Source organism: Colletotrichum costaricense (assembly GCF_030867565.1).
Source record: "Colletotrichum costaricense strain IMI 309622 chromosome Unknown Scaffold_10.1, whole genome shotgun sequence".
Classification (NCBI taxonomy): domain Eukaryota; kingdom Fungi; phylum Ascomycota; class Sordariomycetes; order Glomerellales; family Glomerellaceae; genus Colletotrichum; species Colletotrichum costaricense.
Genome location: NW_026848239.1, coordinates 1,096,023 through 1,113,953, shown reverse-complemented (window position 1 = coordinate 1,113,953; position 17,931 = coordinate 1,096,023). Strand labels below are relative to the sequence as shown.

Sequence of the window (17,931 nt, the reverse complement as noted above, 5' to 3'; positions counted from 1 at the left end):
AGGAGGAGGGAGAAGAGAAGACGAGACGGGGAAAGAGAAGGAGGAGAATGGCAATGGAGGGACAGCGCGTGGGATGGGGAAAGTAGTAAAGCTTGGAGGGAAAGCTTGAAATTAGAAACCCCGGGCTATGTCATTCCCGTCACTCGTGCGCCGGCGGGAGAACTAATCAAGCAGGTTGATTGGGGTGCGAGGATCGAGAGTAGTTCGGCCGGAAGCAGGATCCAAGGCCAAGGAAAACGAACAGGAAATGGAACTCTCACTCGCGCACTTGGGAGAAAAGTGTGGGCGCAACGCCGGGACGGGGGGGAACGACACACACACGACGATTGTTGGTGGTGAGACACGACAAGACTACGAATAGGTACTTTTGGATAGCGCAGGATTTGTATGCAGATCCAAGTACCTTCCCACCCACCTCGGTATCGGCCCTGCGTACGTGCAAACAGGCACGCACTGCAGCCACGGATAATTACAGTCGCACTCGATTTCAAGGCGGGGCAAATGTGACGATCCGCTGGGTCGAACGACTCGGGTCTTGGACGACAACAATCCATGCCTCGCAGCTTGTGCCTGTGATGATCCGGATGCAAGAATCCAGCCCCTGTCCAGCCCGTCAGGGACACCATCGAATCCAGCCAAGCTCCCACCCTCCATCTGTCAGTCTTTGGGAGAAAACGATCCCGAGGCCCAAGAGGAGCATGTCTTGGGACCAGTAGACCAGCAAACCGAGCATGCAATGCCACGCGTCTTGCGCCTCCTCTTTCAGCCGTTGGGACCACAGCTCGGAAGGCTGGTAAGAGTCCGCAGCTGAACTCAATTTGAAAGGCTCCAGTGCTCAGCTTAGCAAGGGCTCGCGTGCCCCTGGATGTCCGGGTCATATCACAGCCATGAGACTCGAGCCTGACATTTAAACACCAATCTCGCCCTCTTCCCTGACAACATCTTTTGGAATTGGAAGCATCTGGTGGGCTGAAAGCTGCAGAAACAAAAACGTAAAAGAACGCCTGCCCCGCGCTCGGTGCGCCGGTCACAGGGAAGGTCCCGTCCGTTTTGGCGGTTTGAATTGGTCAATGGAACGCCGTCATTGGTTTCTTGCTTGAGAGGTGGGGCCTGCTACTCTATTCTTGTCCTGACGTCATCTCCAGTACGTCAGTCACGGTACGTACATCTCTGATAAGATTGATCTGGCGGATCTTATCGATAAGTCCCAGCTGCCCATCCCGTCGAAAGCCGCATCTTCTGCCCTGCTGTCAACTGCGACATGCATTTGTTGCAGCTCCTGTGAAATGTCGAGTCCTGGTCGCACGACAGCCCGGTACGATGCATAGGGCGAAATAGAGCATGGCACATGTGCCGAACTCCGGCTTGTCCTTGTCATGGTGCCATTGCGAGCCGCCTGTCGCAAGTTTGCATTGGTCTGGACTGGTACCGAGCGGAAGGGTGGAAACCTGAATTTTGGCGTTTCTGCATCTTTGGCGGACGACAGCCGTGACGTCACAATATCGGCAGATCGTACTGCCATTGTTCCTCGGGAATACCCGCCCATTGATCGTATACCAGGGAGACGGAGGTCCAGAGTCAGTTGGACTTTTCTGAGGATCTGATGTTGTGAAATTTGAGTTTGGGGTTGGGTTTAATGTGGCCTTAAATTTCTAGGTGAAGTGCTACGCATCATGGCTTCAAGTGAGCCCATGAGACTTTCTTTACCTACTGAGACCACTCTATGAAGCATATTCGAATCATGAGAGTGCACATTTCTCAACAGATAGTGTGTCTAGACCAATAACTGAATCGTTGAATCTTTGAATTGCCGAGCCTCATGCCCTTACTGCCACCACGAAACGACCGCACTTCGCCGCAAGCATCGTCTCTTTGATATAGTTGTTAATTCTCAGGAGATCCGTCACAGACACGCTTGCGCAGAGTTTCTGGGCGCGGCATCAGATCTGCTAGATCCGATCGTGTTTATCATCAGCATTCCTTGATCTACATTAGAACACATCTAGGTCCTGTCTTCCCACGTGTATCTGCCCATGCGCCCGCGCTACCGTTAACCGTCTTGTCTTGAATAAGCACAGCTTCAACGTCTGAATTGCGCCCTCCATGTCTTGTTTCAATGACCAAGGTAAGACAACCATGACAAGACAACCGTCCATCATTCCAGCTTCCCAACCCATTAGTGAAACACCAACGCCCGGATATCGATACTCTGCCGACACTCCATCTCATCCATCTCCGGGTCCCGAAAAGCACAATGCGCAGCCCTCCGAACGACCGACGTATCCGAATCAAAACACTTGATGAACAACGCCTCATCCGGCTTCTGCCCATCCAAAAAGTACCACCGGTGCGCCGGATTCGGCTTAATCGTCCACGTCTCGGCCCGGTGACGGGGATAAATAATCGCGCCCGGAACGAGGTCCTCCTCCGCGACCGTAGTCCCGTCCGCGACGGCCAGCGGGTCCCGCCGCACCGTCGCGATGGGCCGCCAGATGTTGATGATTTGGAACCGGCGCTTCTCCTTGTCGAGAAGTCTTTCGGCCTCATCCGCGCCGAGGTGGTGCCTAGCCATCATGACGGCGCCGTCGTAGGACTGGTCCACGTGCGCCTTGTGCAGGGGGCCGCGGTGCTCCGTGTTGCGTTCGCCTAGGCTGTGCCAGTTTGCCGGCCCGCGGCGGATCTGGTGGTTGAAGATGACGACCCGGCTTGCTCCCGTGCTGTTGGTGTTGACCCCTGGTGAGCATGGGCCCTCAATTGTGAATGTTGGCCCCCACTGGTGTATATAATAAACCTTACACCGCCCAAAAGCTGCCCACTTTGCGGCCGGCTTGGATAAATGAAAGCGTGCAAGACTTACATTTCCTTGTACAGCTTCTCCATCTCGGGATAGTAGACGCCCTTGACCCGTTCCTCGTCTGTAAAGTCCGTCTCAACGCTAGTGTGGCGGACGTACTGGAAGCCGTGGGTGTCGAGGGTGTACTTGTCCTCTTCGCCTCTGATGTCGGAGACGGTGACGGTGCGAGGTGTCATTTTCCTCTCATTTGTGACTTTTTGACTGGAATTGAACAAAAGGCATGAGTATTTCGAGCTATTGACATGGTACTCGAGAAATGTGAAGTCTTGAAGACATGGATATTGGAAAGCGGCCTTACCCCCCTACAACGATTGGGGTGGGAGGGGTTCCATCTCCAGGGTCGTCATAGTAGTTTATGGTGGTGACGACTGCACGTCTCTCTGGTCTTTCGGCTTCTGTGAACTTGATCTGTGCCGTGTCCGGCAGAGGCTGGTGATTTGTTGTTCCCACGGCCATCTTTGTATCTCTGATGCTATGATATCGTACCACAAGACAACTGTCTCAATTGATGAGATGGGTTTGGAGATTCGGTTCGTCCCGCTGTGTATTGTCTGTAATGTACTTGAATATGTGCAGATATGTACGAATATGACTTAGACGACAGAGTGTGAGCAACTAGCAATGAGAAGACCAAGGCATCGAAGGCAAGATACAATATCAGATCAAACCAAAATACACGCAAGGGAGCATCTCAAGATGAGAAACACAGTGGTCCCTCATCTACGAACTGGAGATTTGCGAGCGGAGTCCCTGGCAGCCGGCGGCACGGCAGAGGGAAGAGGGCCGACTGGACGGGGCTCCGCCTTCTCCTTTTTCCGCGACCCCGCGATGGACTGTGCCCCATGCGTCTATGCACTGTCCCAATTGCACGTGATTGGGGTTGAACGGAATGAGGGGTAATCATTATCCGCACTGTACCAACGTATCAGGAACGAGCAGCCGGTCAAGTGGATCCGACAACCCCACTGTGACAGCTTGGGCTTAGCGCGTTGGATCTCCAATGGGCGGTCCAGGTCCCAGGTGGTGGGGTTTCCAGGGAGAGGTCCCCGCCATGGCCCATGAGAAGCTCTGGTGCTGCTATTGCTGTCCGGGTTGCTGCGTATGCGTGGCTTCCCGGGGGGCCATTTGCTTGACCGCCCCTCGATTCCCGTCCTGTCCCTTTTTTTGGGTTTCGCTTCTCGTCTGAACAGCTCCTGGAACATCTGCTCTTTACCTGTCTACATCTCCTCCCTTTCTTCTACGCTTCTACTCTCCTATTCTTCTTTCTCTCTCATCAAACACATCTTTCAAACACATCAACAAACCCCCTACATCAGACACAATGGCCGCTCAGATCCCTCCCGGAGGAACCTACCTCGACACCTTCAAGAAGTCCTTTGTCGATGTCAAGCCTGACGCCGACAAGGAGAATGCCATCCCTACCTCCGACTTCCTCGATGCCTCCGAGTCTCTGACCACCATCTTCGGTATGTTCCCCCAGCACGGCTGCTCTCTCTCAACACCAGAGGAGACACCGAGCCTTTGATGGTTTCCATGTCTCTAACGAATATCCCCTCTTCTAGATGCCCTTGGAGGCGTTGCTTTCGGTCCCGTCAAGAGCGACATGGGCGGCAACATCAAGGTACGACCTGACTCCTCTCGATACCCCCAATACCCTTTACCACATGTTCCGAATCATCCCTTGTCACGAAGCTCGGATACTACCATATTGCTCCTACAACTACATCCAAAAGACGTTGACGAACAATGCCTGACTTGTCCATGTACAGAAAATCCGTGAGCGCCAGCTGGCTGCTCCCGGCGAGTCCGCCACCCTTCAGGAGCTCGTCAAGGCCGAGCTGGCCACCAAGAAGCACGTTGCCACCGAGGGTCTCCTCTGGCTGGTTCGGTAAGTCTGCCTCTGAGCTCCCCGTATCACCGACAACGCAGCGGCCGAAACTAACAATACCATTCTGCCAGTGGTCTCGAGTTCACCTGCATCGCCCTGAGCCAGAACGTCGCCAAGGAGTCCGAGGAGCTCTCCGAGTCCTTCCGCAATGCCTACGCCACCACCCTCAAGCCCCACCACAGCTTCCTCGTCAAGCCCATCTTCAGCGCCGCCATGAGCGCCTGCCCCTACCGCAAGGACTTCTACGCCAAGCTCGGCTCCGACCAGGACAAGGTCGCCGCTGAGCTCCGCGTCTACCTCGCCTCCCTCGAGAAGGTTGTCGGCATCCTCAAGGGCTTCCTCGCCAGCAAGGACGCCAAGTGGTAAGCGCAAACAATGCTCTTGTGCGCGCTGACCGAGAAGAATCAAAGGCCCCTCAAAGAAAGCGGGGACCAAAAAGAAAGAGAAATAAACAACGAACAATGACGATATGATGGAAAGAACAACATGTCCTGTCAGTGTCCGCTGCGATGCTAGTACATCGTCAGCCACGAGCCAGTTTACGCAGCCTAGAAATGAATCACAACCTCGAAGCTTGAACCAAATATTTTTCTTTGAGCTTTATGCAATCGAACAATGGCGAGCTTACACAATCACCTTTGACACTTTTGAACTCTCCTGGAGCCATAGTACACAATGTCGAGAGTCGTGAAACATCCTTCGTATTTAACAGGGCTTGTCAGCACACTCATGGACATTTACTTCGCACAACAGACACATAACAGATAACATCCACACAGCGACAACACTCAGACCCCATTCATCACCCCATCCGATTTTCTTCAACAAAAGCAAGATTTGATTCTTCAAACATACTGCAATATGTCTTCTCCAGACCAAGTCACCGAGCAAAGCAAGTTCCAAATTCAGTTGCCGGCAGAATTGTACCTTGAGATAGCTCAATGGCTCGGCCAGTTTCAGGCCGAGACAAAGGGGCGAGAGTACGTGATAGAAACATACGTATTGCCCGCCGACGACGACGTTGAGAATGCCATTATTAGGGACTTGAGGGATGTAGAATTTTCAAGCACCATCATATCAGCCGCCAAGGAAATGCATCCCACAATGGCCATGCTCAACGCGGGCATGGTCAATAAGTACTACCACAAAGCGATCAACGACATTGCTCTCCGGTGGGACGCTCAGAGCGAAAACCCCAGGGCCGTCTACCACGCCGCAGTGCACAACAACGTTGCTCTCCTCCGCCAGGCCCTTGAGAAGCCCGGAGCTAAACCGGACTACGTCCCACACAGCCTAAAGCCGTCTATATGGACACCACTCATGGTGGCTGCGTCTAAAGGCTATGCTCAAGTCGTGGACCTGCTTCTACACAAGGGGGCTAATCCAGCACTAAGCTTCGCCGCCCGTCATCGTTCATGGTGGGAACCGCGTCCATTTGCTGCAAGCCCAGAGTCAGGTATTGGCTTGTATGAGTTTGACAGAGACCTTTATGGGCAGCCCTCGCCCCTCCATGCCGCTATGCTGGCTCCCGAGAACGCGTTGACCATATCCAAAACTATTCTCAGGTCTCTCCCACCACGCTTCTTGACCAAGATTTCCGATCCGCATGGACTCTTCCTTGCTATTGCTGTTGCTCGAGACCATGTCGATTTGGTGGACATGTTGATCAATCGAGGCGCAGATTTTGACCATGGAGGCATAACTAGCTTCCATATGAATACTCCGGTACTTCATCACGCCGTCTCCGGCGATATGGTTCGCAAACTGACCCTAGCAGGTGCGCCGCTACATACACCTGTCGAGTTCGGCCTCAATGCTCTCCATGCTGTCTGTCTCCGTCAGACAGATTGCTCTTCTGCAATAAGAGAGCTCGTCCGACAGGGCGTTAAGTTGGAAGAGACCACGACTAGCATAGACCTACGACCACCTCCGATCCCTCAACATGGACCTCTCCGGAAGATCCCTCAGACAGCTCTCAATCTCGCATGTAGGCAGCTCAACGTCGCTCACATCCGAACGCTGCTCGAATTAGGCGCTCACCCACTCGGGGCATGTCTTGAGGAGAGCCCTAGGAAGAAGATGAAGGGCAGTAAGTCCGTGAAGGATAGCGAGCTCTATAAGGTGACACCCCTTCAAGATTTGTTTCTACCTGACTACTTTCTCTTGGAAGCACACTATAAGAGCAATGAGGAAACAGCATGCGCCATCAAAGCGGCTTTCAATTTGTTAATAAGCCACCCTCTGGCTGTCGAAGCAGTATCGTCTTACGGGAACTTTACCCTTGGGTTCCCAAGCAGCGATCTCATGCACAGGATTTCAAGATCATTCTGGATGAGTGACTACAGTGATTACACCGGCGACTTTGGTAGGTTCACCCCTCTGCAAATCTTTTTCGTTCATCCTTTCTCGGACGATCCCGAGATTCCACAGGCCATGTTCGACTTGGTAGAAGATGGTAAGGATCAGATCAACGCCATCATAAAGCCGCTCTACATCACGCCGCTCCTGGCTCTCCTAGGCCACCGCTTCGACCATTCTCTCGGCGACGCAAACTTTTACCGGCCAAAATTGCTCAAGTGGCTTCTGGAACACGGCGCCGACCCGAACTTGTGCGACAAGGAAGGCTTCTCGCCCCTCCACTATGCAGTGTTCTGGCTCGATGCTCCGGCCGTCAAGCTTCTCCTTTTACACGGCGCTCAGGTCAAGCGCGAGGACGAACTCCAGGTCATGGACGTACTGTTCGGTGGTGTATTCACCAGAGCGCATCAAGAACAAGCAAAAAGATATCGTCACTCCCGGGAAACCGAATGGGCGCGTATGGTGGAGCAAGTCGGCACAGAGTGGTCGACGCACGGCATCGGCAGTAACATTGAGCGCTGGCAGCCCGGCATGCCGCTGCCCGCATGTACGCTCTTCAACTTCGAGGGTAAGTTTATGTTCGAACTGGATGAAGAGGCTCCCGTGCCTTCAGAGCTCGTGACGCGGTGGGGAGGGTTGCGTGAGGCTCTGAGGGGGGATGCTGACGAACGTAGGAAGCGGATCTTTGCGGCGCTGCTGCGAACGCCAAACGTGCTGCCCTTTTTGAAGCCCAGGGGGGTAATGGAACGTGATGGTGAGGTGCACCTTGGCGAGGACGGGTCCGGTCCTGACACGATTCGGTACAGTGTTTTGGACTGGGCGAGGGCGACGGCCCAGAAAGGTTGGTTTCTTCGTAGGATTAAGCGACTTGGAGGGGAGACTGGAGATATCCGGCCCAAGGCGAGGCTGGAGATATACGGCCGTTGTCCGTAGAAGTTTTTCTGTTCTCAGGAACGGAAGGCTGTAGGTAGACGAGATCTAAGAAGTCAAAACATTTTTCCAAATCTCTCACGTCAGAAGTGTGAAGTGATGCAACGTGTATAGTCTAGTGAGGGCAGGTAGTTAGTCATAGAAACATCCATCAGTCCAGACCCGCAGTCTGATATCCTCCTCTTCTTCGTCTAAGTTAGGTTTTCGTGTTGCATCAAGATGCCCAACACGAGATAGAGGAGCAATCTTGGAGGAGCTTGAGATAATTTTGACCACTTGTCGATGGGATCTTGAGCTATCATGTGGAGAATACTCTGTGTTATCTTTCGCAAAGATATTAGATATTGTGAACACGATGACTACTGGACTATATTAGGAGCCAGATCCACAGTGTTAGCCCCCAAGATGGTTTCTGTGTGGAAAATCCATAGTATTGCGTCCATGATCGAAGACGAGTAGAAGATGGCCGCGGCGGCTGCTTAGTGTTTTCTGAAGTCGGCAAGGACGAGCACAACATGGAGGATGCCACGTTGTTGAAAAGCACATTGCTTATTGCGGCGGGGAGGTGTTCACTCAATTTGTCGTGAGAAAACCTAGTATATGGATTGAACATATTCTCCCACTGAAAATCAGGATAATTAAACTTGAAGATCTTGTATGACCCAATAATTTCTGATAGATGTTCCACACATTGAGGGAGTATGAACAAGTGCTCACATACTTGAATGCTTTGGATATTCTCGCATCAGCAACATGGGAGAGAGAGCTCGAGCGAACAAGCAATGAAAAAGATCAAATTCCTCATCGTCACGAATCTAAGTTCTGGAGGATATTCGACCAAACTCTCAAGGGGAACAAGAAAGGTCACAGCCAGCTTGGTGATGAGGAAACATGACCGGCGACCAATCTATGTAGCTCTGCGGGATGGATGTTGAAGCTTTGATCTCATCAGCGAAGCCGGCGGGAATACATGTGTCCATCGCTTTTGATGTCGCTTACGCTTTTCCACCAGGCCTGACAGGGGTCAGGGTTCCGATGAGATGTCAGAGAATCTAGACCGCCCATCGAGGAGGTCATCTGAGAAAGTGTCGATCTGCGACGGGGTCCCCCCCTCTCAGGGCTGACTCGGGCTCTCGCGAAATTCATAGAGGGGCTCCCGCTGGGTTCTTTTGAGAAAGGAAGTAATCCTCTTCATTTCGTGATGGTCTTTAGATAGCTTTGTCCAGACGTTCGATGAGATCTGTTCATCTGATCCGAGTCAGTAACCGTCGCCCGTTGCAGGGGAAATGAGGGGATACTGAATATCTTGTGAAACCAACAGCCAACGCCCGGGCTGGAGTAGAGATAGATGGACATGTTCGTGGACCGCCATCCTTTCAATTACACAAGGCATATGGTGAAGCTATTATGTATGGCTTCGTTGGGAAATACGGCTGATACCATCCGGACGGCTGCGTGATGTGTACTCAGGGAAGACCCAGCACAGAAAGTCGACTGAAGGAGCCATTGCCCTGAGATCTCAAACATCTCTGACTCCTAGCTCGATAGTAAAACAATACAGAATATTGCAAAACATCTGTGTTGTCATGAGATGACAGTCTTTCTAAGAGATCGAGGCAATATCGTTGCCTGGGATCTTTGACTGACGTCGGGCTTCTCTTCGAACCCCGGCCAACAGGTTGCATCAACTTACCAACAGGCTGCCTGCTTGCCCGAGTGCGAGTATCCGTAGTACTAATCAACAATGGGGGCCTATGTTGATTACGGAGTAGCCCGCGATCGAGCGGAAGATGAAAGCCACAGGGGAGAAAGCTTCGATCACTCAGGCTCGGACGTCATCCGCGCGCCTGCAATGAGAGTGTGTCCGTATTTTGTCTCCAGAGTAATCCCATGACAAAGTAGTGGCAAATTATAGGACTGATGTTTAGGCAAAGAGTTGGACAAGGATGGCATTGGTGGAACCTGATGAGATCTATATCCCACAGTGCAGTCTATCTCGTGTGCGACATTCCGTACGGACGCCTACATCCCGTGTCTTGGGCTGCTGCGCAGTTGAGATGCGTAGAGGACCTGGAGGGATTGTGACCATATATATGAAAGTTCTGGGGCTGTAGCGAGAGTGAAGGTAGCTGCGGATGGCCGCCGGGTCAAAGATTATACACTCAACAAAAATGATGGTAATCTGCGGGAATAGCAGTTTTCTTTTGTTTTCGCCTCTTGAGTCTTGACTCGTAGCGAGTTGCCTCGAGATAGAGTTTTAGGTAATCTTGAAATTGGTTCTGTATGGGCCTTGTTCCATCGCAGTAAAAGAATCGAGCGAGCAGGTAGCAAAAGGTGCGTGCAAAGGTTAATATGTTTGCTAAGATTGCGCATTTGGCAAGGTGGGAGGGCGTCGTGAGATTACCCGCTGTTTCTTGCTCTCATTGTGCCCCGGGCCGGAGGGGTATCCGCTCATCGGCATGGAATGCCGAACAGAGTTCTTGGGGAATTTGCTCGGATTTGGTTTCCGGATATACTGTGATGTAGGTAGCTGGGAAAGTTGTCCCAGCTGTCTGTCACCTTTGCACTCGAACCGAATTTCCGTAGTGCCATCCATGCTTGAGGTGAAAGACTATATCTAGCTTCTTTTTGATGCGTCCGTGTGCAAATCACCAATGACGAAGAGAGAAAGTCTAATTGTTGGGAGATATAACCAAGATCCAGACGAATATGATCGACTGGGCGGAATACTACGTCGAAAAAAGGGTAGCGAGCAGCATGACGATCCAAGAGAGACCCTACGAATCACGGTTCCGGGTTTTGTCGGTATTTTCGTACGGGTACACTTTGGTTTGAGAAAAGAAGCGCGGGAGAGGCGCGGCGGCGGCGGCGGCGCCCAGCCAAGCCTACACTGGATCCCCAAGGCGTTACAACTTTGTTGGCTGGTGGAGTTGGGAGTGGGAGCCGGGGGTGCTTGGCAGGAGAATTTCGAAATGATTTTGGGATTAGCGTCAGGGGCGGGAGGTTCGTGTTGACAAGGGTCTTGAGTCCTAGGCGAGAATCCTCTTTGGAGACCGACACTGGCAGCCTGACCTTGTCGTGGGCCTTGACCCGTTATTCTTGAAAGAGGAGGACTGCGGCAGGAAGAGGAGGTCTAGAATTTCGGGGATTTTCAATGAACTGACTGTATGATTTGAGGGATTTGCAGCGGTTTAGGACGGGATGCTCGATGCTAGCTAGGCGCAGGGCGAAGGCGGCTATCTGCATGGTGGTCCATGGAATCACAGAGTATGGGTCGGGAAGTTTTTTGGCGGTTGGCTTGAGGCGAGGTGATGTCAATAACCTGGGGTCCTGTTAGAGAAGCGTTGGTGATATATGAAGACAAGAAAAGAAACCACCAGTCCGGCAATGGATAGGTAATCACTCAGTAACTATGGAGATGGAACCGCTCTTCTTGAAGTTCATCTACGGATGCAGTTTGGTCGGCTTCAAAAGGTGGTTGAAAACGATCGTTGATGAGATTCAAAATTGTGGATGGCTTCATAGTTCGTCAGAGAGAGGCTTGTTTCTCAACTCATACCTTACTCGGGAATCGAAATGATGGTGTGTGATGAGATTCGTGTGGATGGCAAAGAATCGGGAATCGATTCACGTTGAGATGAATACGAAAAAGGCGGGAAGAACAAAAACTTGAGAGAGAAAAAAAGTGTAATCATCATCCCAACTCGCATAGCAACACTCATGAACCGCCAATCTAGTTGCGACTCGGTAAACGCTGAAGCGTCAAGGCAACCCCCGTCAGCGCTGACAGGTGTGACAAGGGATAGACAGGACGTTCACGCAGCGTCTGCAAGCGAGTGGAAAGAGAAACCGAGAAGAGAACAGACGGCAGCCGGGCAGACCAAAGCCTAGGCCCCAATGTTGAACCCATACGCGCTAGACTGATTAGGGGGCCAGCAGCCAACAAGATAAATTTAATGATTTAATCAAGAAGCTGGAAAATGAGCTGATGGCGGATGGATCATGGGTTGACAGGGCTTGTCTTTACGGCTGAGTTGTTTAGTTGCGATGGCTGTGAGTCTGCAGCTGCGGAACACTGGAAGTCGAGTGCCCTGTTCCCCGGATTTTCGGAATGTTCCCAAGCCTTGAAGCACTATCTCCTTTGTAAATCCATGGAAGAGCTGACAGACGAAAACAAAAAGACAGAAAGAAAAAGACAGTGACCGAGAAGAGTGGGATGTCGAGACCAGGTTCTTGAAACCAAGCGATCTGCAGACGGTGGCTCATTGGTGGAATGCGCTACGGTGACCCTGGACCATCCACTTGTTTGACATGAATTAAGGAGTGGGCGGGAGGCCGAGGCGCTGAAAGTGGTGGTGCTTTTTTACTTTGGAGTCTTCCCTCCACAGTCAACTTTCTCTCTCCCTTCCCGCGTACGCTACGGAGTGATACGTCTCTGACCGTACGCTTGGTAAGAGACCGATAGGCGCTAGCAGGCTTGTTTCTCTTCTTTGGTGCCCCGTACTTCCGTAGCGATGGCCTAGTCTCTTTGCAGTTTCGCTGGACGGAATCACGGATACTATGCCTCGTGTAAGGCCTGGTCCATGAGCCGAGAGGCCCGTCGTCTGAAGTTGAGAAATAAGATCGGGTGTTAAAGGCAGGCCAAGCAGCCACCCGCGAATCCGAGCTTCTGCATGACAATCCCTTCCGGAAGTCTATCCATTGCGTGGGCTCTTGAATGTACGGTTATTAGTGTGTAAAATCAGAGCTTACCAAGATGAACCTCTCTAGGGAAACGCTGTCGGCTATTGGGGGTGAACCTGGCAGACACGGGAGGAAACGAGACGACGGCTGGCTCTGAGAGAAACAACGGAAGTTTAATACAGAGTACTTTACGTAGTGGTCGATGGTATCAGGGAAGTCGAATGCCGTCATCTCCCACCCAAAGCATCTTCAATGGTCCCTACACTTACAGTGTAATCGACGGTTCTTTGCCCAGAGTCCCGGAAACTCTAGCGCTTGGTCTGTCCACCGCCACTCCGTCTTGGTCTTCTTTTCTTCTCGGTTGGCGTTCCATAGCGTTCCCATCCAGAGTGAGAGAGTCTTACTCTAGCCCGCTGGCCACTCCATGTACACTAGCCAAAGCCACCCCGGGCCCCGGGATGGACGGGGTGGGGAATAGTCGAAATTGCATCCTCCGCCGCGTTTGCTGTGGTGAAACGGCCAGGGAGATTTGACCAGCCCAGGATCGTGTGCAATCGACTTACACGCACATACGCCCATCCAGATTACAGAGAGGGGTTACTCCGTACGTACAGAGTAAGGAACCACATACTCTATTGGGTCCTCGTCTAGCAATCTAGCCCTGTCGTCCTCGACTCCTCTCTGCCTGTCTATGACTGACACTGACACCGCGACGGCGGTGCTCTCCCGAAATCTCCAGAGACTAGAGTCCACACACCCCCCTTACCTGATGCTGGTCTATGCTGGCCATGTTGGTGGTAGTGGTGGTGCGGGTTCCCAATATGGGCAACATGGGGATCTTGTTGAACGGCTCCATTCGCACCATTGTCTTCTTTAAATGGAGGCAAACACCGCACCTCCCAGCTAGACACCAAGGCTTCCTCTCTTCTCTTCTTCTTGCGATCAAGGGATTGTTGACCATCTCCTTGCCCCAACCGACATTCTTTTTCCAGACATTCGTTCATTCACTCATTCAAACAAAGGCTCTAGTCCCTTTCACAAAGCTACCAAACGAAACATACACGATCATTTACTGAACTTTGAAAGTTCCTGAACTGCTATATACAACCAGCAAACATGCGTTTCTTCTCCGTCCTCGGCTTCGCGGCCGCGGCCGTTGCCCAGCTGACGTCGTCTTCCCTCGAGAAGCACGTCGATACCGCCACCATCAAGTCCTTCAACCCCATCAAGGAGGCTTACTGGACCGGTCTTCCTCACCACCGCCGCACCCCCTTCGCCGTCTCCCCCGACGGAAAGTCGGCCTGGCTCGCGTATCTCGACTCCTCCGAGACGGGCGTCCACGTCCAGCAGATCGACCCCACCACCTTCGCCGCCACCGGTGACCCCGTCACCGTCTCTGGTGGTAAGGAGGCCGCCGGTCTCGTCGCCCACAACGATGGTTTCGCTCTCATGACCAACGAGGTCCTCTCCGGCTCCGGCACCGACGTCGCCATCGCTGTTCTCTACCGCTACACCACCGGCAAGACCGAGCCCACCTTCAAGACCTGGCTCGGCGGCCCCAACGTCGACGGCAGCCAGGCCATGGCCTCCCCCGACGTCAACGGTGACCTCGTCTTCTCCGAGAAGGCCGGTTACTACGCTGCTTACATCGTTGTCACCGCTTACCAGGGCGATGCCACTGGTCACTTCGGTGATGCCATCCGCTACGTCGACACCGCCGGCAAGCTCACCTCCATCGCCGGCGCCTCCTCCAGCTGGGGCTGCTCCCACAACACCGGTATCGCCTTCGAGGCCGCTGACGCCGCTCCCTTCGCCTCCATCTGCGCTGAGGACCAGGGTGCCATCTGGCTCAACACCAAGTCCCAGGGTATGACCAACGACAACGTCAAGATCTCCAACGAGCACGTCATCAACGGCGGTGCCAACGAGGCCATGGGCGGCATGTCCGGCTCCTACTCCAACCTCGCCCGCTTCATCGGTGCCGACTCGTACATCTTCTCCTGGGTCTCTCGTGGCGCCATGGACTTGACCGAGAACTCGTGGATGGGCTCCGGCTACACCACTTCCAAGAACCGCACCAACAACCGCAACGTCGCCATCGCCCTCTTCTCCGACAAGAACACCCTCGTCGGCTCTCAGGCTACCTCCGTTGCCGGCACCGCCGACGGTGACTCCCAGATCAACTGGATGACCTCTGGCTCCAACGACTGCTCCAACGCCCACGCCGCCACCTTTGACTCCTCCAAGGCCCTCGTCACCTGGGAAGAGATCTCTTCCCCCACCTGCGCCTTCGACGCCATGGGCTGCCAGGGTACCTTCGCTGGCACCAAGTTCCAGATGGTCGGCAGCGACGGCAAGAAGATTGGTGAGGTCCTCAGCTCCGACGACACCTACGTCGCCGGCGACATGGTCACCATGTCCGACGGCCGCATCTGCTGGCCCTACGTCTCCATGACCTGGAAGCTCGACGGCCCCGTCACCGGCTCCCCCGTCACCAAGATGTCCTTTGCCTGCATGACTGGTGGCGCTGGCTCCGGCACCGCTTCCTCCGCTGCTCCCGCTTCCTCCGCTGCCCCTGCCACCAGCGCCCCCGCCGTCGCTTCTTCCTCCGCTCCCGTCGCCGCCGCCCCCTCCACTACCGAGGCTGTTGACGCCGTCGCCACCAGCGCCGTGAACTCCGCCGACCCCACCTTCGCCTCCGGCACTGCCCCCGAGCCCATCTTCGAGACCATCTCCGGCCCGGCCTACACCCCCTCCGCTTCCGCCCCTGCTGCCGTCCCTACCTCTTCCCAGGCTGCCTCCGTCCCCGCTGAGGCCCCCGCCTCTTCTGCCCCGGCTGCTTCCGCCTCTGCCCCCTCCGGAGCTCCCATCCCCATCTTCGAGACTCTGTCCCAGGCCCCTGCTTCCTCTGCCGCTCCCGTCCCCGGCACCACCGTCTCCGAGGCCAAGCCCGAGCTCACCGCCACCCCCTCCGGCGCTGCCTCCAAGACCAAGAAGACTCGCACCCGCACCAAGACCCGCGGTCCCAAGCCCACTGGTGCCCCTGCCCACAGCGGCAAGTGCAGCACCCGCACCACCATCAAGACCGTCTACGTCACCGCATAAATGAGTAGATGATCTGGTGCAAACCTACCTTGTGGGGATGATGAAAAAGAGGTTGATTCGAGAGGAGAGTGTAAGAGAGACGGAGTTTGGGAGTAGCAGCATTGAGTACATCTCTTCAGCAAGGTGAAGAGAGTGTAGCTCGATGAGTTTTCATGTACATACTATGTACGACTTGTACACAAATTTCCCGCCTCGCATCTTCTTTTCCCTTGCTCATCCGCTTAGATCGAGGGAATACGAAGAGCGAGTCAAGGCCACTGGCCGATTTTGAGCAAAATTGAACAAAGACTCAGTTCATCATCGGCAGTATTCCGGCGCGCCTCCCAATTTGCTTTTTACGTTCGTGTGCCATGTCCTTTATTTTGCGGGCCTCTTAGTCCCAAGTGAGCAGTTGACTAGGTCAATTATAGACATGACCGAAAGCGACGCGATGAGATGCGAGAAATTCGGAATCCGGCAGGTGAGTGTTATGGAAAAGCCATGTGATGAACATGGAAGATGAGTCGTGCGCAGTTGTGAGAAACGATGGGGGGAAGAAGAAGAGGGAAATGAGAACCAAACAGTGAGCGACGACCTCGTTGAGATCAAAGCGGCACCTTAACACTGATGCTAACGGCCAGTTCCGAACCAATAGACCCGCCGATGGTCTTCATAAGCAACCGATTGTAGACAAGAACCAACTAAAGTTGCAATCCTCTCTTTGTCAGCAGCCAGATGGACACCAAAGACCAGAGGGATTCCTCTCAGAAATCACATTCCTACCAACGGATACCAACGGTCAACTTGTCTCAGTTGAAGCTAGTCCTGACTTTCTCTCTCCCAAGGATCGAAAGAAATAAGAGGCGGCCTAAACACCCACGAATGGGCAGACCAGCGGAGCCACATGGCGATGATGGCACGGGATAAACCCTGTCACACATCCTGCTGGCCTCAGGGGCGACCATCTGTCAGACTGTAAGGTACCGCGCTGCGACGAATCGACGATAACGGACCGCCATTGGGGGCCGCTCCCCTACCCTAAAAGAGCAAGAGGAGTAAAAGCCAACAGTCATGACAGGGTAGCATCAAGCCAATGACAATCAACATGTGGACTTTTACGTCCTAATTGGGCGGTTCTATCCGAGCTAGAGAGAACGGAATCCCCATTAAGCCCTTCTTCTCATCGATACATGGGAGATCATCAGGGGACCAGTTGAGTTTCGATGATCAACAAGGGATCCAATGACCGCGCATGCTCGGCATTTGAGCTTAACCCGTGTTGGTCTCTTTGGGAATAGAATCGAGTCCTGAGAAAAGGATCCCGTCTTCCCCCTCTCCCTGGTAGGACCCTGACTCTTGTCCCACCTGATTCCTACCTGACGGCGCATCGTCCGTACACGGGCAAGACTCCATGAGTCCATCACCAACAAAGGATGTATCTGGCCGAAAGCGTGCCTTTCGTGCTGTCATCCCCCTGGGGGAAGACGCGCGGAGCCCGTCAGCGGCATTGTTCCCAAGAGTCCAAGACACGTTGTCCGGCTATCATAGCCGTCCTCGACGAGAGGATGAAGAGGGCAGCGCGTTGGTTTCCTCCACCTCCGGACAGTATCCGGCAATATCCAAGACCATGTGGCCGTGGGAATAACCTAATCGAGTGGCTGCTAATCCGTCAACGTTGCATTTCATTGAACTACCAATCGCCTCTGTCTCCTTCATCCTGCACTAACGACCCCTGCCATGGAGACGAGAGCCAGATAACCTCGTAGGCTCGTAGCCCGAATAGGCGGCATCACACCATCTTTCGGCTGCGTTTCCCCTCGTCCAGTCGTGCTTGAGATGCGCTCCCCGAAGTTCGAGGATACCTTGCTCGGTTTCCGTCCCGGCAGCTGCGCCATTGCCGACACACCAATCTGATCTGGCATATGGCTAATCCTCCTTGGGTAAGGATAAGGAGAAAGCAAGGCATGCAGATAGAGACGATGGAAGGAGAGAAGAGACAAGCGGCCACCTTATAAGGCCTAGTGGCCGCCTCTCTTGTCGAGTCTCACGATGTTGAAGCTGTAGGCATCTCGTCGGTGATTCCGCGCTCACCAAGTCACTCTTTGAACATCAGCCAGGCCAGCTTCGTTGCTGT

The 17,931-nt window shown here is 53.6% G+C and overlaps 6 protein-coding genes across 6 annotated transcripts; 4 read left to right on the top strand and 2 right to left on the bottom strand.

Moving 5' to 3' along the window:
- Nucleotides 1-2,176: 2,176 nt before the first annotated feature.
- Nucleotides 2,177-3,310, bottom strand: CCOS01_09974 (uncharacterized protein; the record flags this gene model as incomplete). The annotated part of the gene is made up of 3 exons (XM_060458131.1): nt 2,177-2,717; nt 2,858-3,055; nt 3,153-3,310. 3 exons carry the CDS (start codon nt 3,308-3,310, stop codon nt 2,177-2,179), a joined length of 897 nt encoding a protein of 298 aa, XP_060311296.1.
- A 240-nt stretch (nt 3,311-3,550) lies between these two features.
- CCOS01_09973 (uncharacterized protein) lies at nt 3,551-3,916 on the top strand (the record flags this gene model as incomplete). The annotated part of the gene is made up of 2 exons (XM_060458130.1): nt 3,551-3,720; nt 3,784-3,916. 2 exons carry the CDS (start codon nt 3,551-3,553, stop codon nt 3,914-3,916), a joined length of 303 nt encoding a protein of 100 aa, XP_060311295.1.
- A 259-nt stretch (nt 3,917-4,175) lies between these two features.
- On the top strand, nt 4,176-5,108 carry CCOS01_09972 (glycolipid transfer protein; the record flags this gene model as incomplete). The annotated part of the gene is made up of 4 exons (XM_060458129.1): nt 4,176-4,320; nt 4,417-4,475; nt 4,624-4,742; nt 4,814-5,108. 4 exons carry the CDS (start codon nt 4,176-4,178, stop codon nt 5,106-5,108), a joined length of 618 nt encoding a protein of 205 aa, XP_060311294.1.
- A 495-nt stretch (nt 5,109-5,603) lies between these two features.
- On the top strand, nt 5,604-8,033 carry CCOS01_09971 (uncharacterized protein; the record flags this gene model as incomplete). Its single annotated transcript, XM_060458128.1, has 1 exon — nt 5,604-8,033. One exon carries the CDS (start codon nt 5,604-5,606, stop codon nt 8,031-8,033), a length of 2,430 nt encoding a protein of 809 aa, XP_060311293.1.
- Nucleotides 8,034-13,829: 5,796 nt separating this feature from the next.
- CCOS01_09970 (uncharacterized protein) lies at nt 13,830-15,818 on the top strand (the record flags this gene model as incomplete). The annotated part of the gene is made up of 1 exon (XM_060458127.1): nt 13,830-15,818. One exon carries the CDS (start codon nt 13,830-13,832, stop codon nt 15,816-15,818), a length of 1,989 nt encoding a protein of 662 aa, XP_060311292.1.
- A 1,691-nt stretch (nt 15,819-17,509) lies between these two features.
- Nucleotides 17,510-17,719, bottom strand: CCOS01_09969 (uncharacterized protein; the record flags this gene model as incomplete). Its single annotated transcript, XM_060458126.1, has 1 exon — nt 17,510-17,719. The coding sequence occupies one exon, from the start codon at nt 17,717-17,719 to the stop codon at nt 17,510-17,512; it is 210 nt and encodes a 69-aa protein (XP_060311291.1).
- Between the last annotated feature and the right edge of the window lie 212 nt (nt 17,720-17,931).